Here is a 26,510-nt window from a genome sequence, read left to right on the forward strand (position 1 = left end):
TCACTTGAATATGTATTCATCCGTGTGTACATGTGCAATATTCCATATTCACAAACAGACCTCTGTCTCATATCTACTATTAGGGTGGGTCTTTGAAAAACAGCCCATATATACAGAGTAATTTCTTCGACATAACAAAAGTCATTCCTGTAACAAGAAATATAATTTTCTCCTTTTCCTTTTTTGACTACAATAAAGCTTACTTCTCCAGTTACTCACCATTTCTAGAAGCACTTCTTCTTGTCTCTCTTCCAAAGCATTAACAAGTTTATTGTGCAAAAGTCATAAATATACCTCTATATAATAATATGCTTTTGTGGAATTAGATTTGTTGCAAATGTATTTGTTAATACGTAATACGTTCTCGGTGTTAAATGAGTCATAGCAGAGGCATATTTTGAACAGTTTTGTATCAATACAAATCATTTCATGCTGCACAGCCGGCAATAATTTTGGTTGTTACTTTATTAATAATACAAGATAGACTTGATCGCCTTGCTGCTTAATGGTTACCACATTTTACTCAAATTTTTGAGATGATTCCCTACTTAGCATTCTAATGCCAATGCGATAAAATTATCATCAGTATAGTGCTCAGGTATATCAAGTCATTATGGATTTTAGCATAGCTGGAATGCTGTATTGACTAGCGTCCATGCTAATAGTGAATAATATTTTGTTTATTATGAATGTGGTGAAATAATTTTGTCTGCCTCTTTAAGTGCTCAAGCTCTTTAAAGTTGGATGGATTCTGATTGACTGTCAATGTTTTTATCATTCATCAGCTGAAAAAAAAATATTTACAAATTTGGTTGGTTTGATTTTTAGGTGAGAGGACTACCGGGGAAGGTTCACTGGAGGAAGCTATAAAGTTAAAATACTTTGATAGGGGATTTTTTTCTTTTTTGGGGGGGAACTTTTCATGTTCATGTTAACTGAAGGACAGGTTTTGGATTATTGTGACGTTTTTATCAGCTGTTTGAACTCTCAATCTGACGGCACCCATTCACTGCAGAGGATCCAGTGGTGAGCAAGTGAGGTAATGCTACATTTCTCCAAATATATTTCAATGAAGAAACAACAAACTCATCTACATCTTGGATGACCTGAGGCTCAGTACATTTTCAGCACATTTTCAAATGTGGGTCAGTTATTACTCTGAGATATTTCTTCTTGCTGTGATCCATATATATAAATTAATGAGCACATTTTTGTGTGAGCAAACTAGCAAAATTACTGTAAGGTAATCTCATGCTCATATTGACAGATGTCGAGCTGCAAGGGTTTGACCGAATGAGCTGATATCACAACAAGGTTCCAAGAATAATGACAAATGTTAAACACGTTTCATTTCTGAGCATTCGTAATGCCGTAGTTACACAACTTTAATACTCTTATAACTAATTATAGGTTTATGTGAAGCTGTCAATCAGTTTCATTTCCCTGGTACGTTAACCTTCCTGATACTTAACTGTTACAGGAAACAAAAAGTGAGACTAGTTTTTAAATAGCTTCTGGAGCTGTTTTAAGAGGTCAATTGGCTTTGCATCTGTTTTAAGTACTTCATCAACTGTTTAACCCCTAAGCCTCCCTGTACAATTTGCCTAAAATGCCTAAAAAAAGCATACCCAAAGTAAATTGTCATTGCGATTGAACCGAATCATTTAAACGGTTGATTCATTCAGGAACGAAACACTGTCATGTTGCTCAGAGACACAAACTGGAATTATACTTGTTGGCGAAATAGAACAAAAGCAGTCAATATTGTGTCTAAAACGTAAGTTTCTTTATAATAAATTCTTGTTTATTGAACCGCTGTATAAAATCAATATCACATTTGTAATCATGCTGCTTTTTGACTGAAAAAAACCTGTCAGTCTCCTGATTTACCATAAGGAATAATATAATATACATTTCTGCCCCGCTACCTTGAATCTTCTGATCATTCTAAATGCATTTTAAAGTGAATCATGCAGTGAAAGAAGCGCACTGGTCTGACCTGCTAAACTCTCGCTTACCTAAGCTACATGGAAGCTCTCATGAGTCATGGATGTTAGTAAGACAAATGAACTATATTTGCCTTTTGTCATTGGGATAATTAGTTTTAAATTCGAGAAACAGGTAGCTTAGTGTTTTGTTCATCACCACTCACCTCCACAGCAAGACAAGCACAACTGGAAAGGGAGGGAGGGCTTCACTTCTGCCGCTGCAGGCACTTTCTCTCGAGGAAGAAAAGGGGCAGTTGCTCAAGCCCCATTTGATGTCTATCTGTGCACTTGCCTGAATTTGATTATATGCATGATTTTGAGCTCTTTTGAAAGATGGCATTTTGAGGTTGGTTCCTAAACAGTACAAACCTCAGAATCACTGTAAGTCTTATGGTATTGAGTAACAGAACTTTGAACACTGAGAAAAAAACTAACAAAAATGTAAAATATATATATATATTCTAAACAGATGCCTGCAAATGACTATAGCTGGCTGGGAGCTTTTAGCTGGAAAACAAATTGGGATTACAGCATAAAGCCTTGTTGGCAGTCTGACAACGGCACTGATTGTAACTGCTGTGCTGATTATTCAAATTTTAAGAATCTCAGCTTTCCAAAGATAAATGAAATGTTTAGACAATGTTTTATATAACGAAGAAAAACAGGAAGTGTACTGCTGGCAGTAGGCCTACAGTGGAATGCAAACAGGTTAATTCATCGTTGCAACAGGTTGTTTACACACTTTTTCCTTAACTACAGCATTTATTCCCACAGAAAGAAAATAGCGCATTGACTTTTGAAAAAGCTAAATTTAAAACTATTTTCTACTAAGTTTTTAAATGTCTTTATGACTTTTTTTTGTTCATTCTACTGACTTGACAACCTTCTTGGCATTATTGATACCATGCATGTTCATTTTTTTGTTTTGTTGTATTATAATAATAATATAGCTCATTTTAATCATCACAAATGAAATAAAATTAAAAAAAAGAAATTGAGCAACAGAAATTTGAAAACTTTTTCTAGTTATTACAGGGGATGGAGCGTTCTTGTATAGAAGAACAGCAATATTTCAAAAACTTTTGGGCTTTTTTTATGAGGGACTTTCTTTCGGGTATTTTCCAGGAGGTCATCCTTTTGTTAGCCAAAATGTGCGTCTTAGTCTTGTCCCAGGTGATGATGTTGGCATTCAGGAGGCATGACAAACCCACACTGTTGATGACCTTGAGCTGATTTTACAGAGGAGTTTTGGCGGTCCTTCAGAGGCCACTGTGATGCCAGCAGCTTCAGATCAAAGTTCTAGTTGTCTGCCCTCTCATCACCCTCAGTTTGAAGACACAACTGTGAGCCCCAATTAGCCTCTCCACCTTCACACAACCACCAGGTCATCATGGGAAAATTAATAAAGGATGACTAATGACTGAAGTCATTATCCTTACAGGAAAGGTCCTGGAGCTTTCGGGAGTTATACTGGCCCTAACACAGCAAATGTCAAAAAGCCAACCAGATAGGATAGGATAGGATAGGATAGGATAGATAGATAGATAGATAGATAGATAGATAGATAGATAGATAGATAGATAGATAGATAGATAGATAGATAGATAGATAGATAGATAGATAGATAGATAGATAGATAGATAGATAGATAGATAGTCAAATTTGTAGTAACTTCTCAAACAGATACGTGAAAGTCACTCATTGTATAGGCTATATATTGATTATGGTGAAAGACAATAGACTATATGATACGTAGATACTGTAGATAATTCACGTCTATATTGACAGTTACAGTAGTAGCCATAGATTTTATTACTGATCAATATTATTGTTATGTAATAACTTATCTAACTGAGCGCAGCCGCTTATCCGATTTGAACTCGCTCAGCATTCCGCAAAGGCTCACGTGACATAAACACGCCCAGCAGGTCTGGCTGTCCATAAATGATGATACTACGGATGCTGAAAGAGAAAAAGGAAAAATAGAGTTCACGCCGTCATCTCGTTAATGAGAAACCGCATCAGCTATGAGCGATCCGCGCTATCCTGTCGAAGTCCGACTCATCGGAGTAATGAAGAAAGGCAAGGACAATGTAAGAATACGTTGTAGCTTATATTCATAAGATAACTTTAAGTATTGGCAAAATAATTTGTTAATTTGTTTGTTTGCTTGTAACAGAAGTTCATGACATCCGTGCGGTGGTCAGACCAGACTGAGCTGATAGTGTACAGATCCTTCCGGGACTTCAAAACGCTCCATGTAAGAGTTTTACATTCGTTTATTTATCACAAATGGTTATAAGAAGTGCAAAAATCACCAGCTAACTTACTTTTCTTGTTTTAACAGAAGCAACTGAAAAAGAAGTGTCCTGTGGATAACGATTTTCGTAAAGAAGATAGAGTGCTTCCCAGGTTTGGAGGTAGGCTGTCTGGCAGTTTTAGGATATTAAAATGTGCATAATGTTGCATAGTTTACAAAAATATATATTGTTTATTGTTTTAAGTCTATAATATCGTTAAGTAACATAAAAGTTTTTTAAAATGTTTTGTGGTGATGCTCACATTGCAAAGGCTTTCAGGCATTAATGATTATTATTTTAAAATATTGCATAATGCATAAAAAAATTATGTTGGAAGAAACATATAGCTGAACTTTATCTGCAAGTCTGGCGATTAACCCTCTAGTGGGCCTTGTTAAAGGTGTTTTATCCACACAGTATTTGTTTTGTTGTTCAGATGTGATTTCTGTTGTTTGCAGCCCAGTGCATGGTGACTTCATTTCAGCTGAAAGGTCTGGATAAGTCAGTGTCCCGTCTAAGGTGTCTAGAAAAATACTGTTCCAGCCTGTTGCAGTGTGATACAACTGTGACACATTCCTCAGAAGTCATTAAATTCTTCCTGCCAACTGAAAAGGAGCTTCTGCCAGAATATACCCAAAACAGGTATCCAGATTATTTGGACATGTAACATGTACAGTATGTAGAGTAGCTCACTTCATATTCCTGTCTTGATCTGTTTCTGGTCGCCGGAGTTTAATGCTAATGTGAACCTGCTGGAGAGTGTTTGTGCTGTGAACGTCAGTTAAAGCTACTCTCATCTATCTGCAGTATAATGATTCTGCAATCAGATAACATCAACACCGTTAGCGGAGGACCTGACTTGGCAAATAAACGTCTGAGCATTGGAAATGTGACCCAGCCTTTTGTATCTAAGACATATCGATGTGTGGCTCCATTTGAGACAAAAGACACAAAGAACAAGCCATTCAAAGTAACCGTGGATGAAAGACTGGATGTGCTGATCAAAGACAAAGCAGGTATCTGCCTTAAGGAAATGAAATGTAAAGTTGAAAGTAATGTTCTTTACAGTCTATTTATATTTTTATGTGGGCGTTGGTGCTGAATAGGTTGGTGGCTTGTTGAGAATGAGGATAAATGTCTAGCTTGGTTTCCTGCTCCCTACTTGGAGTTATGTGATGAGGAAGAGGAAGAGGATGGAAATGAAGATGATTATGATTCAGTTACCTTTGAAAGTAAGACACGGTTGCTATGTAAACTTTCTGTTGTATTGAATGTCCAAAGATAATCCTGCTAACCATGCACTTTCTCACTCAACTAGGTTCTCTTTTCTGCTGTACAAGAAGTTACACCTCGAAAAAAGAGGACGAGCTATCTCTAAGCATTGGTGCTGTTGTGGAGGTGTTACAGAGATCTGATAATGGCTGGTGGCTTGTAAGGTAATTAAAGTCCTTTACATAGATTGCACTGACATTCAAAGAATGATAGGAATTGCAAGCTATTGTAAAGGCTAATTCGCACTGCACAGACACACTGCCCCAGCAGATACTGACAAACGCTGAGTGAACATGTTGCTATGCTAACAGACTTTCTTGTTTGTTGGCATTTGTCTGTGTGGTATGAACTGGCCTTGAAATGGATGTATTAATAGACATTCGCAATGTGAAAGACTGGCTGCATTCCAATAGTTATGTGATTCAATGTGTTTGTAGTTATATGATCTCTCTTATTTTGTTAAAATTATTCAAATGTTCACAGATTCTGCAAGGAGTTCCCAAAGTTTTGCATACCACTGTATTTATATATTAAATGATTAAATGATTAAATTAGTAAATTATTAAATTATTAAATTATTAAATTGTAATTTTAATTTTAATTTTAATTTAATTTAATTTAATTTAATTTTTAATAAATTTAATTTATATATTAGGGGTGTTCCCGACTAAGGATTTTCAGTTGAATCTGATTTTTGCTGATATATAACTGATAGTCGAATCATATGTTTGGGGGTGTAAACATAATTACTGATGTTAACACACAGGAAAAACAGATATAAACGGGGTAAATAATGTTTTATGTTTTGATGAACGGATAGCTAACACTTAACGTCGGCGAAACCATAACAGTTAACTTTTTTTTTTTTTTTTTACAATAGTGCTCTCATTATAACATTAGCCTAAAATGTTAGCAGTTAATGTTCTGCATTTCTGTTTTGAGATGCGCACACTGAAGATGACCAGTAGAGTGACACATTTGATAGCAAGTTTTTAATCAATGGGATTCATATAGAATATGCTTTGTTATTTATACAACATAACGTTAATATTAAGACTTAAAGGCTATTTGCAAAAAGTGTCCGAATGCCCGTGAACATATCTGCGGGGCTCTGAATGCAAACTCCTTTTGTGGACGCATTCTTCACGAAACAATGTGCAGAAACACGGCCCAATCCCAAATTCAGTAACTCCGAAAATTATAATATAACTTAAGACCAATACAAAGAAAGGATTTTTAGAATTCTTGGCCAACTAAAAAGAATAAAAATATGAGAATGTACAGCACTCAATACTTGAGTTGCGGCTCCTTAGATGAGGCTCCATTTGCCTGAATTACTGCAGCAATGCGGCGTGACATGGAGTAGATCAGTCTGTGGCACTGCTCAGGTGTTATGAGAGCCCAGGTTGCTCTGATAGTGGCCTTCAGCTCTTCTGCATTGTTGGCTCTGACAAATCGCATCTTCCCCTTCACACTACCTCATATATTTTCAATGGAGTTAAGGTCAGGCGAGTTGCTGGCCAATTAAGAACAGGGATACCATGGTCCTTAAACCAGGTACTGGTAGCTTTGGCACTGTGTGCAGGTGCCAAGTCCTGTTGGAAAATGAAATCTGCATCTCCATAAAATTGGTCAGTAACAGGAAGCACGAAGTGCTCTAAAACTTCCTGGTATACGGCTGTGTTGACCTTGGACCTCAGAAAACACAGTGAACCAACACCAGCAGATGACATGGCCCCACAAACCATCACTGACTGTGGAAACTTTACACTGGACCTCAAGCAATGTGGATTGTGTGCCTCTCCTATCTTCCTCCAGACTCTGGGACCCTGATTTCCAAAGGAAATGCTAAATTTACTTTCATCAGAGAACATAACTTTGGACCACTCCTCAGCAGTCCATTCCTTTTTGAAGCGAGACGCTTCTGACGCTGTCTGTTATTCAAGGGTGGCTTGACACAAGGAATGTGACAACTGAAACCCATTTCTTGCATACCCCTGTGCGTAGTAGTTCTTTAAGCACTGACTCCAGCTGCAGTCCACTTTGTGAATCACCCCCACATTTTTGAATGGGTTTTGTTTCACAATCCTCTCCAGGGTGCGGTTATCCCTATTGCTTGTACACTTTTTTTCTACCACATCTTTTCCTTCCCGTCACCTCTCTATTAATGTGCTTGGACCCAGAGCTCTGTGATCAGCCAGCCTCTTTTGCAATGACCTTTTGTGTCTTGCCCTCCTTTTGCAAGGTGTCAATGGTCGGCTTTTGGACAACTGTCAAGTCAGCAGTCTTCCCCATGATTGTGTAGCCTACAGAACTAGACTGACAGATCATGTTAAGGCTTTGCAGGTGCTTTGAGTTAATTAGCTGATTAGAGTGTGGCACCAGGTGTCTTCAATATTGAACCTTTTCACAATATTCAAATTTTCTGAGATACTGAATTTGGGATTTTCCTTAGTTGCCAGTTATAAACATCAAAATTAAAATGAACATTTGAAATATATCAGTCTGTGTGTAATGAATGAATATAATATACAAGTTGAAATAACTTTTTGATGATATTCTAAATATAACCAGCACCAGGCTGAAATGTTTTAAAATCAATTGTATCCGACCTGTAAAAAAAAATCCAGTCTCTGCCTGTGTCAGTTTGAGTCTTGGAAAAGTTTTAAATCCCTGCCGCCAAGATGCTCCTCTGTTGGTCACAGATTATGGAAAGTGAAACATAAATCTATAGGGGTGGTTGGATTTATTCATGCACTTAAAAATATTAATTTGAAGCTTCTCTCTTTCATATTCTTACAGCTTTATCATAATAGGCTGTATATTAACTTATTGGGAGAAAACCGGTAGTTCTATGTGAAATCAGACATTTGAGCTCCCCCATATATTCCAAATGGCATAATCAATAACACCCTTGGAATGTTCGACTGTTAGATTGGTAGTCAAATCAGGATCCTCGAATCAAAGCATCGATTCGTCGACTATTGCTGGTCATATGATTATAATATCATCAAAAAGTTGATTTATTCCACTAATTCCATTCTAAAAGTGAAACTTTTATATTCATTCTTTACACACATCAAATGTTTATTTCTTCTCATTTTGATGATTATAACTGACAACTATGGAAAATAATTGTCATCATAAGAGACTTCTTGTGAAATTTAGTGTATTTCTACATATATATGTTGGCGGGGCTGGGGAGGAGAAAGACTACATGTACATGGTGTCTGCCCCATACAAAAACTAAACATTTTATTCCCTTTACAGATATAACAGAAAAGTAGGCTATGTGCCCTCTATGTACCTGAAGCTATACAGCAGCCCCTTTGGCCTTCAGACTCTTCAGAAGAAACTTCACAGCTCCACTATCAACCTGTCTGCCAGCAACTCTTTAAAACTGGAGCCTCAGGTGCACCCACGGAGCAGAATGAATAGTTTCCTCAAATCAAACTCTCTGGAAGTGCTGTCAGAGCAGGTACAGCACGAGGAAGCTAGCAGCTTCAGCGATGATGGAACCGACTTCAGCTTCAGTTCCTCAGACACTACCTCCATGAGCTCAAGCATGTCCAGCTCAGAGGGGGAAGAGGGCCTGAGACAGCAGTATAAAGAGCCAAACAGCCATGATAGTGGTATGTCCAGTGCCCAGTCAACCTCCACCGACTCAGACAGTAGTTACCCTATGAAAGGACTCGGAGCTCCCAGGGTGCCACCCAGACCACAAACTCAGGAGATCCTACGTCGCTGCACGACGTACACTCGTAAAGTTGCTCTCGCAACCTCTGCTCGCCGGGCCTCCGACAGTTGAAGTCATGGTAAATAAATGGACCATATGAAAGAGGTGAGAGAGCATATGGGTGCATTTGACAATCAGAGACTCTTTCCTTTTATGCCTTTTTTATAATCTTTGAGACATCTATGATACCACAATATTAATCTAGCTTCTTTGTAATCCTTGGTGGGGCAATATTCATATTATAGATATTAAATTAATAAATTTTTATACATAAGCTGTTAAAAGTAGTTACATTATACTGTCGATATTTATAGAGCTTTTTTTTCACAGTTTAATTTTATCATTAACGTTATATTCAGACTGTTATCTTTTGTCCTGGAGCTAATAGTATTCCATACTGGAAAAGAGAAAACTATTTGCACTTTTGTATATATACCTGCATAAGTTTCAATAAATGTAAAACTTAAATTTTAATGATTATAATGTCGTGACATTTTTCATGGGAGCTGGTAATGAAATGTATACAGACACACACATTTGCATGCACACATTAAGAATATTAACATACTGGTATTTCTCAAGGACTATGTGTCACTGAATTATTCCAAATGTTTGCGTATAAACAATCTGTCAAAAAGATGAACCAAGATCTTGAGTAGAATAATGGAAAACTGTAATACAAACATTACATTTATTACATTTACAATGCAAACACTCAATTAAACATTTCCTACAGATAACTACAGAGACTGTCATTGTAGAGTACTTTATGAGTAAAACAAACTAAATAATTCTACTCAACGATTCTATATGTTTTGGACTATTTTACTGTAAGAATATAAGTCTAGTTATTGTTATCATCAAAGAGTTGAGTTTTTTTTTTTTGTGAAAGTTCCCCAGTGTAATTATGACCATAAGATGAAAAAGAAAGCTACCGCTAATAAACTTTAAAAAAGGAGTGGCTGAGATTTATTTATAGGAAGCTACAATTCCTTAAATGAAAAATCAAACCAGAAATTCTCAGAAAGTTTGTCACGCACACTTTATTTCTAGTTGATTATTATCATTATTGAGATTGTGTATGTATTTGAGGACACTTGGCAAAGTGAGATTTTCCGGACACATTTCTTTAAAAATGTGAAAGAAGAGAAACCTGAACATCTGTAATGCATTTCTGAATGATCCAGGGGTCAAATGATCTCCTTTGGGATGTTTTGCTGCTTGCTGTTATGACAGATGTCTTTTTGCCTCTACAAATTATTCAGCATACAGCTTCTGTATTAGCTGTGCCCTGGTCTCACAAAACAAAATGGTGAGTTTTTCCTTTTTTAATTACATTACATACATGTGAAGATTTTTTTATTATTATTTATGTTTACTTCACAAGCTTAAACTTACAGAATGTTATCTATCTATCAATCTATCTATCTATCTATCTGTGTGTGTGTGTATGTACAATTATATATAATTACTATTAAATACTGTAAATATCTAATTTTAGTATTATTAGTTATTAAATTAATAATAATACTAGCATCCATATGAGTTAAAATTATTATATATTACTTTTTAAAAATCTTATTTTGGTATTAGACTGGAGGTTATGAAGTGGAGCAGTTTGTGGATACTCCAGATGATGATCTGATCTGTGTCATCTGTGGAGCTTTTCTACGCTGCCCTGTATGACTGAATGCATTTTACAGTGGATGAAAAAAATAACAATTTAACAGTAATTTGTGGAAACTGTGATTATTTCAGGATTCTCTGATGAACAGAAGTTCAACAGAAATTCATTGGCCGTTTATCAATCAAGGTAAGTAACGTTTTACCACTCCACATGTCTGTGTTATTAGTTTTAAAAATGCGAAGCAGGGCTGCAGGGCCACTTTTCCGCTTCCTACCGAAATCTCCAGCTGTCCGTGTGAGAGGCAGCTCTGTCCTCATGAGGGCTGTGGGCAGCAGCAGGTGCTGAGGAAGGATGCGCAGGCGTATGATCAGAGCTGCAGCCACTGGCGACAGCTGTGTCCCATGTCACATGGCACAGCTGCACTGTGTAGCCGAGCGGTGGAGACAGAGGTCCATCGCAGCAAGCCTGCGCAGGAAAATGCAGTGAATTCAGAGCCGGATGACACACATAAGGAGGGAAATAAACCTGATGTATGAGAGACTGGAGGTTGATGATCTAGCGATTGAAGAAGGAGAGAGAGCCAGTGTTTGGATATGGTACATAGAGGGCACATAGCCTATCATAGATGGTAATGCTGCCAGTCCGAGCAGCAGCAGACACTGTCACACGTATACGGTCTTTGAATAAAGTCATTATTTTTGTTTTCTTCACTTACAAACAGTATTCTCATCACTTCATAACTATATGGTTTAACTACTGATGGCAGAAGGACTATTTTGACGACGTCTTTCATACTTTCTAGATTTTGACAGTGTAACTTACTTGGCAGTCTATGGGACAGTCACAATCCTCTCGGTTTTGGCCCTTTTGCCTTCTGTCTCCAGTCCAGCTCACCCCTAAACCATCTCGACTGGGTTCAGGTCCGGTGACTGTGGAGGCCAGGTCATCTGGCACAGCACCCCATCACTTCCTTCTTGGTCAAATAGCCCTTACACAGCCTGGAGGTGTGTTTGGGGTCATTGTCCTGTTAAAAAATAAATGATGGTCCAACTAAACGCAAACCGGATGGAATAGCATGCCGCTGCAAGATGCTGTGGTAGCCATGCTGGTTCAGTATGCCTTCAATTTTGAATAAATCCCCAACAGTGTCACCAGCAAAGCACCCCCACACCATCACACCTCCTCCTCCATGCTTCACGGTAGGAACCAGGCATGTAGAGTCCATCCGTTCACCTTTTCTGCGTTGCACTAAGACACGGTGGTTGGAACCAAAGATCTCAAATTTGGACTCCGACCAAAGCACAGATTACCACTGGTCTAAATGTCCATTCCTTGTGTTCTTTAGCCCAAACAAGTCTCTTCTGCTTGTTGCTTTCTTTAGAAGTGGTTTCCTAGCAGATATTCATGAAGGCCTGATTCACACAGTCTCCTCTTAACAGTTGTTCTAGAGATGTGTCTTCTGCTAGAACTCCGTGTGCCATTGACCTGGTCTCTAATCTGAGCTGCTGTTCAACTGTGATTTCTGAGGCTGGTGACTCGGATGAACTTATCCTCCGCAGCAGAGGTGACTCGTGGTCTTCCTTTCCTGGGGCGGTCCGCATGTAAGCCAGTTTCTTTGTAGCACTTGATGGTTTTTGTGACTGCACTTGGGGACACTTTCAAAGTTTTCCCAATTTTTCGGACTGACTGACCTTCATTTCTTAACGTAATGATGGGCACTCGTTTTCCTGTACTTAGCTGCTTTTTTCTTGCCATAATACAAATTCTAACAGTCTATTCAGTAGGACTATCAGCTGTGTATCCACCTGACTTCTGCACAACACAACTGATGGTCCCAACCCCATTTATAAGGCAAGAAATCACACTTATTAAACCTGACAGGGCACACCTGTGAAGTGAAACCATTTCAGGTGACTATCTCTTGAAGCTCATCAAGAGAATGCCAAGAGTGTGCAAAGCAGTAATCAAAGCAAAAGGTGGCTACTTTGAAGAACCTACAATATGACATATTTTCAGTTGTTTCACACTTTTTTGTTATGCATATAATTCCAAGTGTTAATTCATAGTTTTAAACCTTTTAAACCCTTTAAACCATAGTCATGAAAATAAAGAAAACTCTATGAATGAGAAGGTGTGTCCAAACTTTTGGCCTGTACTGTATGTATATATATATAGTTTTTTTTGCAGCTAATCTCACATAGCTAATAATAATTAATAATGTGAAATCTAAAACTCAATATATTTCAGTAGTCAAAATTAAAGCAATATGATCGGTTTATGGAAACATTTATGATATTTCAAATATTTATAGCACAATAAAATGCCCACATGTCTACTAGCACACATTACAGATCCATAAATGGGATGAGACCTGAGCAAGGGAGCTAGACTCTGTTGAAAGCCATTAAGTGTTACATAACACCCACAGAACATGAGACGATGAGTAAAAGACGCATAATGATAATAACTTCACTTCTTGGGGAAAATACATGCCACATATGTTTCACAGTGAGAATTTAACCGTACAGCTTAAACACATGGGAGGAGTGTCCTCTGGTGGCTTTCACGGGTAGATTCCAATTTGAGACTCTCCAGTGGCACTGCAACTGGCACAGACTGACCAGATGAGACACTAAACTGCGTTAACAGAGATAGTTGACCCCAAAAGTTAAGAGTCTTCAGTCGCTCTATCTCATACAGGGGCAAGGGTTAATTCAAGCATTCATTAAAAATCTTGTTGAGCTCGGAATTACAAAGTTCCAGTACTATCGAGAAAATCCAAAAAGTCTGTGCAAGACCTCCTACTCCCATCCCCTGCTTACAAAGAGCCACCAACATCTGGAGCAAAGCCTTCCACTCCTTCTTAGAAGCTGGAGGAAGAACTTGAATGCCCATGATTCAAAAGTTGATCTGAAGAAGCAATATGAAAATCCAAAAGCAGCATTTATTATCCACAACAAAAGACTTATTTTCAATAAGTAATCACTTTGCGGCTGCTAAAAAAAAAAAAAAGTTCTATATAGAATGAATGTGTGTATAAATGTAATCTGGATGTTATACTGTATAGTCACAAGGTTGTCATTATCATGTGACCTACCAGTGTCAGTTGTGTCGCTTCATTGCTATTCACAAATCCTCTCCCTTCATGGCTTCATGGGATAGTAAAGTGTTCATTGCATGCACACTTCAGAATCTCACCGGAAGTAGGGGTACTTTTTGCCTACTCTTTTATAAGTACTGTTAAATCAAATATACACCTTTTGTCACATTCTCTTTTTCATCGACTTAATAGGGAAGTATGTGATTTTAATTGCAGCCACGGGAATCTAATTTACAAAATGTCTTTTTGATGGAAAATCTTTTCTGAGTGGTGTAGTATGGGTAGCTAATGTCATACACTATTTATATAGACTTTACTGGAAGGCAACCATCTGGACTAAACTATGACAGACAATAAATAGACATGTAACATCTGCTGAATTTGTTAATGATAAATGGAAAAATTGCATGCAGATATATTTACAATACTTCATTATACACAAAATGCTATAAAATCTTTTAAATTCTTCTAGATCTGTCTGACAAAAAATGCTCAACAGATTTAGAACTGCTTAATGTCTGATGAACTGGATTTAACTCAAGCAAATGTTTCAGATGGATTATAGCCTATTCATTAATAATTCCCAGAGACAAGACGGAGACAAATACTGAGCATTACTTTAAAATGCATTTTGTAGGATACTGCTATAGATTAATAAACAACTACGAGACATTTTAGAAGCACTGGCAATTACATTTTCTGAGTATAGAGATAATTTCAAAAGAAAAGAATGAACTCACCCAATTTCTGCACCATCGCCTGATCTCCAAAAATATAATATGCACAATACAAATAAGAAAATATTATCTGGAAATACTAGAAATGATCACTGTTACAGTTTATTAAGCTGCATTTGACTAATTTTGGACAACACTTTAATTAAACATGTAGCCTAACTTAAACGCTCCAATTCATGTCCTTATTTTTTTTCATAATAAGTCATAAAATTAGGTCAATGTTAAAAACTGAGTCTTCTCTATACTTCAAACATATTTCTTCAAAACAAATATAAATTCATATTCACTTTATTTATTTACTTTTTACAGGGGAAATGCACATTACATTAATGAACATGACTGTAAAATGGGCAGAATTACCCAAAAGCTTGACAGAATGTAAAAAAATCATAAAAAGTATAATAATAATCATTATTATTATTATTGTTATGTAGGATATTCTGGATGTGTTAAAATTCTGATTATGTATATGTATGATATGTGCTTTCCTGTTTCAGGTTGTAAACATTTGCATGATACATAATCATAATATGACCACATTCAAATTAATATTCTTGAGTATGTAAACAAGTTCAATGAATCTGAGGGCATTCCCACAATGTAGCCTGCCTCACTAATATTTCACTGTCTCAGACTGTGTTAGGGAGGTGGAGTAAGTTTTTTTCTTTTTTTTAATAAACACCCTTGATCTCTAAGAAACAGTGTATAGTGAATTGTCAATGAGCAGTTCTGATCTGAAGGCTAAAACTCCTCCCAGTCATTACTCTTCACTCACCATCTGGTCAGCTATTTAAAACATCCAATGAACCATGCAGGCAGTCAAAAATAGTCAGCCATCCAGGACTAGAAACTTCCTCAAGCCACAAGGGTATCATGGTAGAGGTAACTGTTAAACTGTTCCAGAGAAGAGGACAGTAAACAGAGGATAATACAAATATTCTTCATGAATGAGTGAGTTTTTAGCTTTTATCTTTAGTGCATTTGTTTCAAATAGCCTACCAAAACATTTAAGCTTGAGCTATTACAAAATCACAGCTTATTTTAATTTATAGAAAACTGTCAAAATGGCAGCAGTTTTAAGTCAGTTTATGGAATTCCATTCAGTTCATGGGACGAATGTGAAACTGGACCCCTCGAGGACTCAGGCCACCCGAGTAGAAAGTTTTGCAAACGGCGTCTGCTTCAGTAAAGATCCTTTAAGCCCTGGAGAGATCTTCCTAGTGGAGATTGAAGAGAAAGAACTGGGTTGGTGTGGTCATTTAAGGATTGGACTTACTGCCCATGATCCTCGAACGCTGGATAGTGTGCCAGAATACTCTCTGCCTGATCTTGTAGATATGGGAGACAGCTGGGTATTTGCAATAACAAGAAACCATAATAAAGTCATTGAGGATGAAGGAGGAGAAGCAGAAGGTGGTGAACAGCCAAATGTTGGCGATGAAGCAGAAAACAAGCCTAAAACCTTTTTCACAGACACTCATCTGTATATAGAAAACATGAGCATACCCAGAGACAAGTTAGTGGGACGCAGTCGGCCTGGGAGGTACAGTCACATTCTGGATGATCTGTATAAAACCAACACTCTACCCCCCACTGCCCGTCGCAGTCGGATAGGGGTTGTCTATGCTCCTAAGGGACAAGGGTATGCTGACATGCACATTATCATCAATGGTGAAGACATGGGAGCCTCTGCAAAGAGGATCCCCACCAATAAACCGCTGTATGCTGTTGTGGATGTATTTGCAGCTACTAAATGTGTTCGGATTGTACAGGTGGAATATGGATGTAAGTTTCTGTTTATTACTTGCTAATATGATTTGATATGATTATATGACTCACATTGCTAGAGACAGACTGTTATGATCTCAATCTTTTGCTCTTGTGTTTCTAGTTTCCTCACTGCAGACACTCTGCCGAAAGACAATTCAGAAACACATCATTCACAGAATGGCCTTGGACTGGTTGGAACTTCCAGAGTTACTTAAATTCTATTGCAAATATGAGTGAGCAAAACCTATTAAAGATCTGAGCAGGAAAGATTTTTAAGACAAAAAGTGGTCAGATTAGTAATCTGAAAAGTGTTCTTCGATGTTTGTTGATGCACATTACACCAAGAACACCATGAGCACTTACAATGTGGCTAAAATACTTCAGTGAATATTATATTCTGATACTGTAATCCTTCAGTGAGTCATAAATACATATTAATCATTTAAAGCCTGACACAAATAACATAAATAATATTGTGAAAAATTTTGAATTTACAATTTTATAAAATGTAAAGGTTAGAACAGTGTATTGAACCTTTAGATACATTTTTTATGTATGTTTTATGATCTGTATATGTATTTGACATCAAGCTTTAATATCTCATATAATATTATATAGTAAGAATATGGAGCTCTTACTAGAGGAGGAAAAAACACTTAATTTTATTTAGGCCCAAATAAAGCAAAATATTAAATTTGCTGCTGGTATTGTTATTTACAATGACAAAAAGTAAGATACAATTCTGATAGCTTGTAATCTTAATAAACTTCATAATAAAAACAATACATTTATATCACTTGTCACTCTCAATCCCAATAGTATGTCTTATTAAGATTAAATTTAAATGCATAATTTTTTTTTATCAAGTCTCTGGGGTTTTATTGTGGGGGACAAAACATAGGCTATAATGCCCGATGTGTCATGATTGATACATTATTTATTTTTTTATTTTTTTAATAATTTAGAGGCCTTTAGTTTATCAAATATGATAAGCTTTAAAGGATTAAATGGCAACATGCCATATTTTAAATGTCAACCTGCCGGTCTTGAGATTTCTTTTTGTTTGTAAATTTGTAATTCAAAAAATCTTTTCTTTGCCATTTGTAAATGATTAAATGCAAAGTACTTGAACTTTCACTTGTGGCCTTTGACTTTTGAACCCAACTACATTTCATTACTTTTTTAAAAGATTAAGGTTGCTCATAAACACTTAATGAAACATATCATAGCATTCATTATTTAGCTTACTATGAAAATAACTTTATTTTTTAAATGTATTTAATTATTGTTTTAAATGAATCCAGCACCTGTAGGCTATTAAAGGTACAGGTTTTAGGACCTGCCACTAGAGGGCACACTACCAAAACAATAACAATCGTGTGGTTTGATGACTCTAAGAAGAAGCATGGAATAATGGGATTTGTTGCCTTCTACCCAACCGTTGAAGGCCATCAGTCAGACGGAAAGATAAATCATGGATTTAACGCGAGTTCAACGATTTGCGTGAGTAGATTAGATACAAAGTCAATGCAAAGATGCGATCAGACTATGGATCAGACGCGTCCTCACGCGGGTCTAGAAACACGAAGGCCCGCATTTGGCGTGTATGCCCCATAATACTAATCTTGTTGATCGTTATAATAGCATATGTTTTCTGTAAAGATATGAATCAAAACAACTCACCTGTCAAGTAAAACACAAGCGAGATCGGCATCTCTTTCTAGTTGAAGTTTGTCGCAAAGCTACTTCCGCATTTGTCCACGACATTAGGTTTATTTGAGATGAGCAAAATCTGCGCAGGACCGATCACCGGTAATCACCATGAGATGCATGCCGGTTAGAAAAGTGTCCAAGTTATGTCCGCCTTGCTCTGATGTCATGCTGACGTGTGCCAAAAAACTCTCGCAATGGCGAGGCAGCTGTGTCGGATTGAGAAGTCGAGAGCAGCTGCTCTCCACCGATTGTGCTGATCAAAAGCATGATGAGAAACGACTGACTGATGACACAGCTTCATGTTCATTGGCTGAGAATGTCAACTGATACATTTTCTCTTTATTCTAAGAATTAGATTACCCATTTATTTATTTATTTATATTTATATGCGAACTAAACAAAAACAAAAGCTGCCTAGTGAAGTTAAGAATTAGGACATGCGTTTATTTTATTTTTCTCTTAATTAGAATTCTTCCTTGTTGTAATTTTCACTTTATTCTATTTTATGTTTGCGCAAATTAATAAATCAATCAATTAAAAATATACATGCACACATACATATCTAAATGGACTGTTTAGCCATTATGCCTCATCTTTGTGTGGTTTCATCTGAGAAGTGTCGGGTCTGGCTTAAAACAAGGGAAGAAATTCTGAAGAATGTTTGCTACAAAACAGCTTTGACTTGCATAGTATAGAAAAACACTAAGGACGTGAAATGGAGGCAGAAACCTGCTTGTTTGCAAACATTCTTCTAAATTTCCTACTTTGTGTTCAGCAGAACAAAGGAATTGATGCACATGATGACAAAACAGTGGTATTTCGACTACATCCACTTCCTCTGCGATAAAAAACATGAACGCCATCTCCTCCTTTGCTGACGTTCGCAAGCTACAAAACAGCATAGACAGTAAAAGAAATAGACACAGCGACCCCATTGGATTCAACGGAGACAAGTGAAGTCAATTAGAAGCACTTACTTTCTGGGGGTCGGAAATACTGCGCAGACTCAAACTGAGCTTGATGACGTAGATGTCACGTGAGCGACCTGTAAATCTTCTAATCACTGTGCCAAGAGAAATCTGAATCACCCACCGAATATTCCAGAGAAGGCAAGTGTGAACAGGAGCAAATTTTGGTAAGTAATCTGATTAATTATCCCCCATTACTTCATGACTCCACGTCCCCCCGATAGCCTCATAGACAGTAAAAGAATGCCTGCGAGCTTCTCCTCCTGTCCATACGGTAATTTCTCTACTGTGCGACAGAGAGTTGCTTGTTATGACGCAATCTTTAGCCTATTTTTTACAAAAACTGCTTCTACGGACCATAATGTAAGATACAAGGTAATGGAGCCTTTTAATCATTTTCGTGTTTCCTTAGAAATAATGAATGGACAAATGCAGTCTTTAAAAGCCTCAGATGTAAAGTTATTCACTGTCAAAGTGAAGCCAAAATGAATGGTAGTCAATGGAATGCTAACTGCAGGTGGGGGTCCGCTAGCCAATGGCGGCGCCCAGGGGTGCTTCAAAAAAATATGAAACCCTGCCACCCTGCAAAACAGTGAGATTCAGGAAGTGTCCGACTTTTTTGACCAAGGGGCAAGGAACTCGACCGGAAGTTGAAGTCGGGTGGGGGCTGCCATCTTTTAGCAGAACTTCACTTGCGTTAGCATTCCCATTGACTCCCATTCATTTTGGCGTCACTTTGACAGCGAATAACTTTACATCTGAGGCGTTTAAAGACTCTGTTTGTCCATTATTTATTTCTAAAGATACACGACAATGTATAAAGGGCTCCATTACCTTCTATGTTACATTATGGCCCCGTATAAACAGTTTTTGTAAAAAATAGGCTAACGATTGCGTCATAACCACTCGGCTCTCTGTCGCATTACCGTACAGACAGGAGGAGAAGCTCGCAGACAATTAACTTAATATGGCGTACTGGCGTTACATTTTAAAATACTATACAAAATAATTAATCAGAATACTTACTCCTGCTCACTCACGACAAAGAACTCCCCGCTCAAGCTCGCCGTCTCTGCAAGATTGACGATGGCAGTTTGCACGCACAGCCACTTAGAAGATTTACATCTGGCAGACAGGTTGCTGACGTCGTCAAGCTTCGTTTGAGTCTGCGCGTCAGAAACGGAAGTGCTAAAAAACGCTAAAACTGGGCTTCATTTGTCTCAATTGAGTTCCAATGGGGTCGCTGTGTCCATTTCTTTTACTGTCTATGTTTTTGACCCCTCCCCTTACTACAGCCGCCTACTCTCGCCAAAATGTGCCCTGCCCCCCTGCAAGGCACATCTCAAACAAGCCTATTGTTATCATGTGGTTTCTACGTCAGTAAAGGCGGTAACAAAGGGTAACTAACGTCATTGACAGGCGACTGCACTGCCCCGTTTCGCTGTTTAGAATGGGAATTTTCCTCATGATTTACAAGTAGTTGAAAACATTAGAGATATTGTTAGTAATCAGCTGGCAAAAATATATAACACTAGCCTAGTGGTTTTTGGATATTTTACTGCAAATATCTTACAAATTGTATCTTTAATTAAAATATTTCGCTATTATGTCCGCCTTTTTCTGCGTAGACATGAGTGTTCGGGTGATCTGCACTGACACCTCGTGGTCGTTCAAAGAAAGTTCAACTGTGCAGTTCTGTAAGGGTCACGTGACCGGAAACATTATCGTCCTTCAGTTTCTCAGCTTGTCCGCACACTTGACCACTGATCAGCACGAACACTGTTTGTTTTATCTATCGATCTCTGGCAAACAATGTCCTTTTGTTATTTTTTCAGTAAGTAGTTTTATAAAGATTATTTCAAAATCCGTAAGTGACGTTTATCACTATTTATTCTCCACAACCTGCTCTCTTCCCTTACCTTAAGATTATGATGTGCAACCGTGGCCAAAAGTTTTGAGAATGACACAAATGTTAATTTTCACAAAGTCTGCAAGCCTAATTTTTTTTGTGATGGCAATTTGCAAATACTCCAGAATGTTATGAAGAGTGATCAGATGAATTGCAATTAATTGCAAAGTTCCTCTTCTCCATGATAATTAATTTAATCCAAAACTTAATCCAAAAAAACATTTCTACTGCATTTCAGCCTTGCCACAAAGGAACCAGCTGGCATCATGTCAGTGATTCTCTCACCAACACAGGTGAAAGTGTTGATGGGGACAAGACTAGAGATCACTCTGTCATGCTGATCGAGTTGGAATAACAGTCTGGAAGCTTAAAAAGGAGTGTGGTGCTTGAAATCATTGTTCTTCCTCTGTTACCTATGGTTACCTTTTGGTGCACAAAACTGGATTTACAAGCAAGATTAAGGCTGCTATTAAGATTGCACCAAAATCAATAATTTATCGGATCAAGAACTTAAAGGGGAGCGGTTCAATTGCTAGGAAGAAGGCTTCAGGGCACCCAAGAAAGTCCAGCAAGTGCCAGGACCCTCTCCTAAAGACAAGTTGATTCAGCTGCGGGATCGGGGGGGCACCACAAGTGAAGAGCTTCCTATGGAATGGCAGCAGGCAGCAGTACATCTGCACGCATAGGGAGGTGAAGACCTTTGGAGGATGGCCTGGTGTTAAGAAGGGCAGCAAAGAACCCACTTCTCTCCAGGAAAAACATCAGGAACAGACTGATATTCTCCAAATAGTACAGGGTTTGGTTTGCTGAGGACTGGGGTATAATAATTTTCTCTGCTGTATCCCCTTTTCTGATTGTTTGGGGCATCCGGAATAAAGTTTGTCCAGAGAAGGTAAGTGCTACCGTCAGTCCTGTGTCATGCCAACAGTAAGACCATTCATGTGTGGGGTTGCTTCTCAGCCGAGGGAGTGGGCTCACTTACAATTTTGCCTAAGAACACAGCCATGAATAGAAAATGGTACAAAAACATTCTTAGAGAACAACTTTGCATAAACTTACTGTAATTGTCAATAAATCCTTCGACACTTATAAAATTCTTGTAATTATACTTCAGTATACCATAGTAACATCTGACAAAAAGATCTAAAAATACTGTAGCAGCAGACTTTGTGAGAATAAATATTTGTGTGATTCTCAAAACTTTTGGCCACGGCTATAGGCTAACACTTAGTGTAGAATCTTAGAAGATTAGGATGGATAATTTAGCTGAACTTATGAAGCGAAATTTGCTAAACAACCTTGCCTAAATATTTCTAAATGCCAAGAAAGCAATGTGTTTTATAAACTGATCGAAAAGGACAAGTACCTGAGTTATTGTTTCTCTGCAGGTATATATGTTTGTTCCCAGTGTGGACATCCAATCTTTTAAAGCAGATCCGAATATGCACATTCCTCCCCCTGGCCTGCCTTCACTGAGACTATTCGAGAGGACAGTGTAACAAAAATGATGGAGACATTAACTGCCTACAAGGTCAGAATCAGATTTTCTTTTTAATCATGCCAATATTTACAGACACCACTAATATTTTTCTATGTGTTCATACATTTACATGCATATGCAGGTTCTGTGTGGCAATTGTGGTAATGGACTACGCCATGAGTTTCTGAATGATGGGCCGGAGAAGGGTTCATCACGTTTTTGTCAGGACTCGGGTATGATCTGTCCTTTTTTCTTCCTTTTTCTTACTTTGTTTATTTTTATATATATTTTTTCGTTTCTACTCATTTTTCTACACTTGTTTTCGTTTTATTTCCTTTTTTTCTCTCTCTCTGATTTTTATATTTTTCTGGTTTTTCTTCCCTCAGCAATCTAGGCTGTGGCTTGTCTGACGCACCTGTTCCCTCTATCTCATTACTCACCCTATTTATTCTGCTTGATTTTCACCCATCCTTGTCAGTGTGTTCTGTGACCTTTTGGCATTTGGTTTCAGTTCTGTCCTGTTCTGGTCAGTTCGCTTGTTGGTTTGTCTACCCCTGTGCTTTGCCCTCAGAGGATTTCGGACCGCTCTTCTGGTTTTCGACCTGGACTGTTTTTGACTGTTTTTGCCGTTCTCAGCCCTGCCTGCACCTCGCTTGACCCCTTGTCTGCCCGACTATTCTCCTGCCTGCCGCTTTGGATTGGTTGCTCCCTCTCTCCTGGCGTACTCGGAGGCTGAGCGCACGACCTGCCCGCTGAGCAGTGTGAAGTCAAGACTGATTTTTCCCCGCCAGAGGGGTTTTGTTGTTTTTTGACGTTAAGACGTCCTCTTTAATAAAATACTATTTTTTCAGCCTAATTCCACTCTTGGGTCCTCATCTGTCCTGACACCACACACTGACCAAGAATGCACCCAGCGGAGAGCTCAACTTGGCAGGCGGCTTTGGAACATCAAGGAGCGATGCTGGGCCATCATGAGATGGAACTGTCTTCCACCCGTCACTCTGTGGATGCCTTGTCGGCTCAGATCGCGGATTTAGTGGGTCGACTCGATCGTCTCACTCAACAGGAATTCCCTTCACCGCCTCCCGGGCCTCTCCCGTCCGCTTTCTCCTCTGAGCCGAGAGTGAACAACCCCCACCCCCGTGTATTCCTGTGAGCCTACTAGTTGCAAAGCTTTCCTTATTCAGTGCGAGGTGGTGTTTTCCCTTCAAGCTCGAACCTACGCATCAGATGTCTCCAAGGTGGCGTATGTCATATCCCTGCTTTCTGGTAGAGCACGTGATTGGGGGACTGCGGTATGGGAATCACAGGCCGCGTGCTGCTCGGACTTCAGTTCCTTTAAGGAGTAGATGGTTAAGATCTTTTATTAGTCTGTTTTTGGCAAAGAGGCGTCCCGACTGTAAGCGCGCCTTCAACAGGACAGGCGTTCAGTGGCAGATTACTCTGTGCAGTTCCGTACCCTGGCCGCTACCTGTGGATGGAACACCAAGGCCCTTATCGCTCTCTTTTTAGAGGGTCTCAATGACTCAGTGGAGGATGAACTGTTCTCCCGCGAGGTTCCAGAATGATTGGACGATGTTATCAGTCTGTCCCTCCGCATAGACGCCAGAAGAGAGCTTCGCCGTCGAGTTCGAGCAGACTCCTAGCCTGTCACATTTGTCCCTCCATTCCAGACTACCGAGGAGTGTGAGCCTATGCAGGTGGATTGCTTGCGCCTCACATCCAAGGAGAAACAGCGCCGCCTGTTGGAGGGTCTCTGCCTGTATTGCACTGCTCAAGGACACCAAGCTCACTCCTGTCCAGCTAAGGCTGCTCGTTCGCCACAGAGGGTTAATCTGAGTGGTACTGCCATTTCCCCTGCTCACAGGTCACGCACTCTTCTGTCTGTGTCTCTGTTTACTAAACACACTTTGTTTAAGGCTTCAGCACTCGTTGATTCAGGAGCAGAGGGCAACTTCATAGATGAAGAGTGGGCTCGTGTTCGGGATATACCCATCCAATCCCTGCAGTCCCCAATAGTCGCTCACGGACTCGATGGCAGGCCACTTATGCAGATCTCTCGGATCACTGATTCGGTGAGTCTTCTTACCTCCGGGAACCACCGGGAGGACCTCAGATTCCTAGTCTGTAAATCTCCATCTGTCCCTTTGGAATTGGGTCATCCTTGGCTCATTCGCCACGGGCCGAACATTAACTGGGCAGACAATGTAGTTTTGTCATGGAGTCAGTATTGTCATACACATTGCCTTCTGTCTGCCTTCTCCCGGTCTCTGTTTCTGTTTCCCTACAGGAGGAGGAGGCGGATCTTTCTCGAGTTCCTGCTTGCTACCATGATCTGCGGGCGGTCTTCAGCAGGTCCCGGGCTGTATCTCTTCCTCCTCACTGACCGTACGACCATCGATCTCCTCCCTGGTGCTTCTCTGCCTCGCGGGCGGCTGTATTCTCTCTCCGCACCCGAGCGCGAGGCGATGGAGAAGTATTAAAGTCATTCTCTGGCAGCCGGTATTATTCGTCCCTCTTCTTCTCCGGCCGGTGCGGGGTTCTTTTTCGTGAAGAAGAAGGATGGCTCTCTGTGCCCCTGTATAGGCTATCGAGGGTTGAATGACATCACAGTTAAGAACCGGTACCATCTGCCGCTGATGTCTTCGGCCTTCGATCTCTTGCAGGGGGCCGAGTTCTTCACGAAATTGGATCTTCGCAATGCTTACCATCTAGTGCGGCTCAAGGAGGGGGACGAATGGAAGACCGCGTTTAACACGCCTCGCGGGCACTTTGAATACCGGGTTCTTCCCTTCGGTTTATCCAATGCTCCAGCTGTCTTTCAAGCACTTGTCAACAACGTGCTGAGGGACATGATCGACAGGTTCGTTTTTGTTTATTTAGATGACATCTTAATTTTCTCTTCTTCTTTTCAGGTTCATGTCCAGCACGTACGACAGGTGCTTCAGCGGCTGTTAGAGAATCAGCTGTTCGTTAAGGCGGAAAAGTGCGAGTTCCACGTTCAGTCAGTTTCGTTCTTGGGACACATCCTCTCGGTGGGGGGGATTTGCATGGACCCTGCGAAGGTGAGAGCCGTCTCTGAATGGCCAACACCTGATTCCCGCAAGGCGTTACAGCGGTTCCTGGGTTTCGGCATTTTCTATGGGCGATTCATCAGGAACTTCGGGCAGGTGCCAGACAGGCTCGGTGGGCGCTCTTCTTCAGACGCTTTGACTTCACTCTCTCTTATCGACCCGGGTCCAAAAACGTTAAACCCGATGCGCTGTCTCGTCTTTTCGCTTCTCCAGGCGATCCGCCCCCCGACACTATAATACCTCCGCGGTGCGTGCTGGGGGCGCTTACCTGGGGAATCGAGAAGCTCGTCAGACGAGCGCAGGGGGGAGTCGGAGTACCTGCGGGGTGTCCCACGGGCCTGCTCTTCGTGCCCAGGTCAGTTCGTTCTGCCGTTCTCCAGTGGGGTCACTCCTCCAAAATCATGTGCCATCCAGGAGTGAGGAGGTCACTGGCGGATGGTAGCCAGCGACCTCCTCACTCCTCCACCGCCATGGCAGTTTTGGTGGCCTGCCATGGCGGAGGATGTACGCCACTTCGTGGGGGCGTGCCCGGTCTGTGCTCAAAATAAATCCTCTAATTCTCCCCCCGCTGGTCTTCTAATGCCGCTTCCCATCCCATCCCGCCCCTGGTCCCATATTGCCCTGGATTTTGTAGTTGGACTCCCTCCATCCAGTGGCAATACTGTTATTCTCACTGTAGTGGATCGCTTTTCCAAAGCAGTCCACTTTGTTCCCCTTCCTAAACTCCCTTCGGCTAAAGAAAGCCCGGGTGGTCATTGATCACGTCTCCCGGATTCACGGCCTTCCGGAGGACATGGTCTCTGACAGGGGGCCCCAGTTCGTTTCGCATTTTTGGA

General features: G+C 39.7%; 2 protein-coding genes across 6 annotated transcripts; both read left to right on the forward strand.

The window, feature by feature from the left end:
- The first annotated feature begins 3,956 nt into the window (after positions 1-3,956).
- On the forward strand, positions 3,957-11,497 carry LOC128025196 (NADPH oxidase organizer 1-like). 3 transcript variants are annotated; one of them, XR_008186111.1, is made up of 10 exons: positions 3,957-4,081; positions 4,168-4,248; positions 4,336-4,408; positions 4,747-4,930; positions 5,096-5,304; positions 5,395-5,520; positions 5,607-5,724; positions 8,831-9,401; positions 10,484-10,608; positions 11,055-11,497. XR_008186111.1 is itself a non-coding variant. In XM_052611278.1 (8 exons), exons 1-8 carry the CDS (start codon positions 4,016-4,018, stop codon positions 9,366-9,368), a joined length of 1,395 nt encoding a protein of 464 aa, XP_052467238.1. In that variant the 5' UTR covers positions 3,957-4,015; the 3' UTR covers positions 9,369-9,770. The 3 variants fall into 3 exon arrangements, 1 of the variants encoding a protein (XP_052467238.1); XR_008186112.1 differs by having other exon boundaries at positions 10,533-10,608; positions 11,055-11,496; XM_052611278.1 differs by lacking the exons at positions 10,484-10,608; positions 11,055-11,497 and having other exon boundaries at positions 8,831-9,770.
- Positions 11,498-13,204: 1,707 nt separating this feature from the next.
- On the forward strand, positions 13,205-22,876 carry LOC128025148 (neuralized-like protein 2). 3 transcript variants are annotated; one of them, XR_008186108.1, is made up of 5 exons: positions 13,205-15,711; positions 15,865-16,545; positions 16,652-16,763; positions 22,509-22,651; positions 22,743-22,876. XR_008186108.1 is itself a non-coding variant. In XM_052611190.1 (2 exons), exons 1-2 carry the CDS (start codon positions 15,825-15,827, stop codon positions 16,765-16,767), a joined length of 837 nt encoding a protein of 278 aa, XP_052467150.1. In that variant the 5' UTR covers positions 13,949-15,824; the 3' UTR covers positions 16,768-17,661. The 3 variants fall into 3 exon arrangements, 1 of the variants encoding a protein (XP_052467150.1); XR_008186107.1 differs by having other exon boundaries at positions 13,936-16,545; XM_052611190.1 differs by lacking the exons at positions 22,509-22,651; positions 22,743-22,876 and having other exon boundaries at positions 13,949-16,545; positions 16,652-17,661.
- Positions 22,877-26,510: the final 3,634 nt, after the last annotated feature.

Source organism: Carassius gibelio, chromosome A12 (genome assembly GCF_023724105.1).
Source record: "Carassius gibelio isolate Cgi1373 ecotype wild population from Czech Republic chromosome A12, carGib1.2-hapl.c, whole genome shotgun sequence".
NCBI classification, from domain to species: Eukaryota; Metazoa; Chordata; class Actinopteri; order Cypriniformes; family Cyprinidae; genus Carassius; species Carassius gibelio.

What these genes read in the sequence shown, in the direction of transcription:
- LOC128025148 (XM_052611190.1), top strand. Translation starts at nt 15,825, where the DNA reads ATGGCAGCAGTTTTAAGTCAGTTTATGGAATTCCATTCAGTTCATGGG. An exon ending in TGTACAGGTGGAATATGGAT is followed by an intron (nt 16,546 to 16,651) that starts GTAAGTTTCTGT and finishes TTGTGTTTCTAG; the next exon opens with TTTCCTCACTGCAGACACTC.
- LOC128025196 (XM_052611278.1), top strand. Translation starts at nt 4,016, where the DNA reads ATGAGCGATCCGCGCTATCCTGTCGAAGTCCGACTCATCGGAGTAATG. An exon ending in GCTGATCAAAGACAAAGCAG is followed by an intron (nt 5,305 to 5,394) that starts GTATCTGCCTTA and finishes GGTGCTGAATAG; the next exon opens with GTTGGTGGCTTGTTGAGAAT. An exon ending in TGATTCAGTTACCTTTGAAA is followed by an intron (nt 5,521 to 5,606) that starts GTAAGACACGGT and finishes TCACTCAACTAG; the next exon opens with GTTCTCTTTTCTGCTGTACA.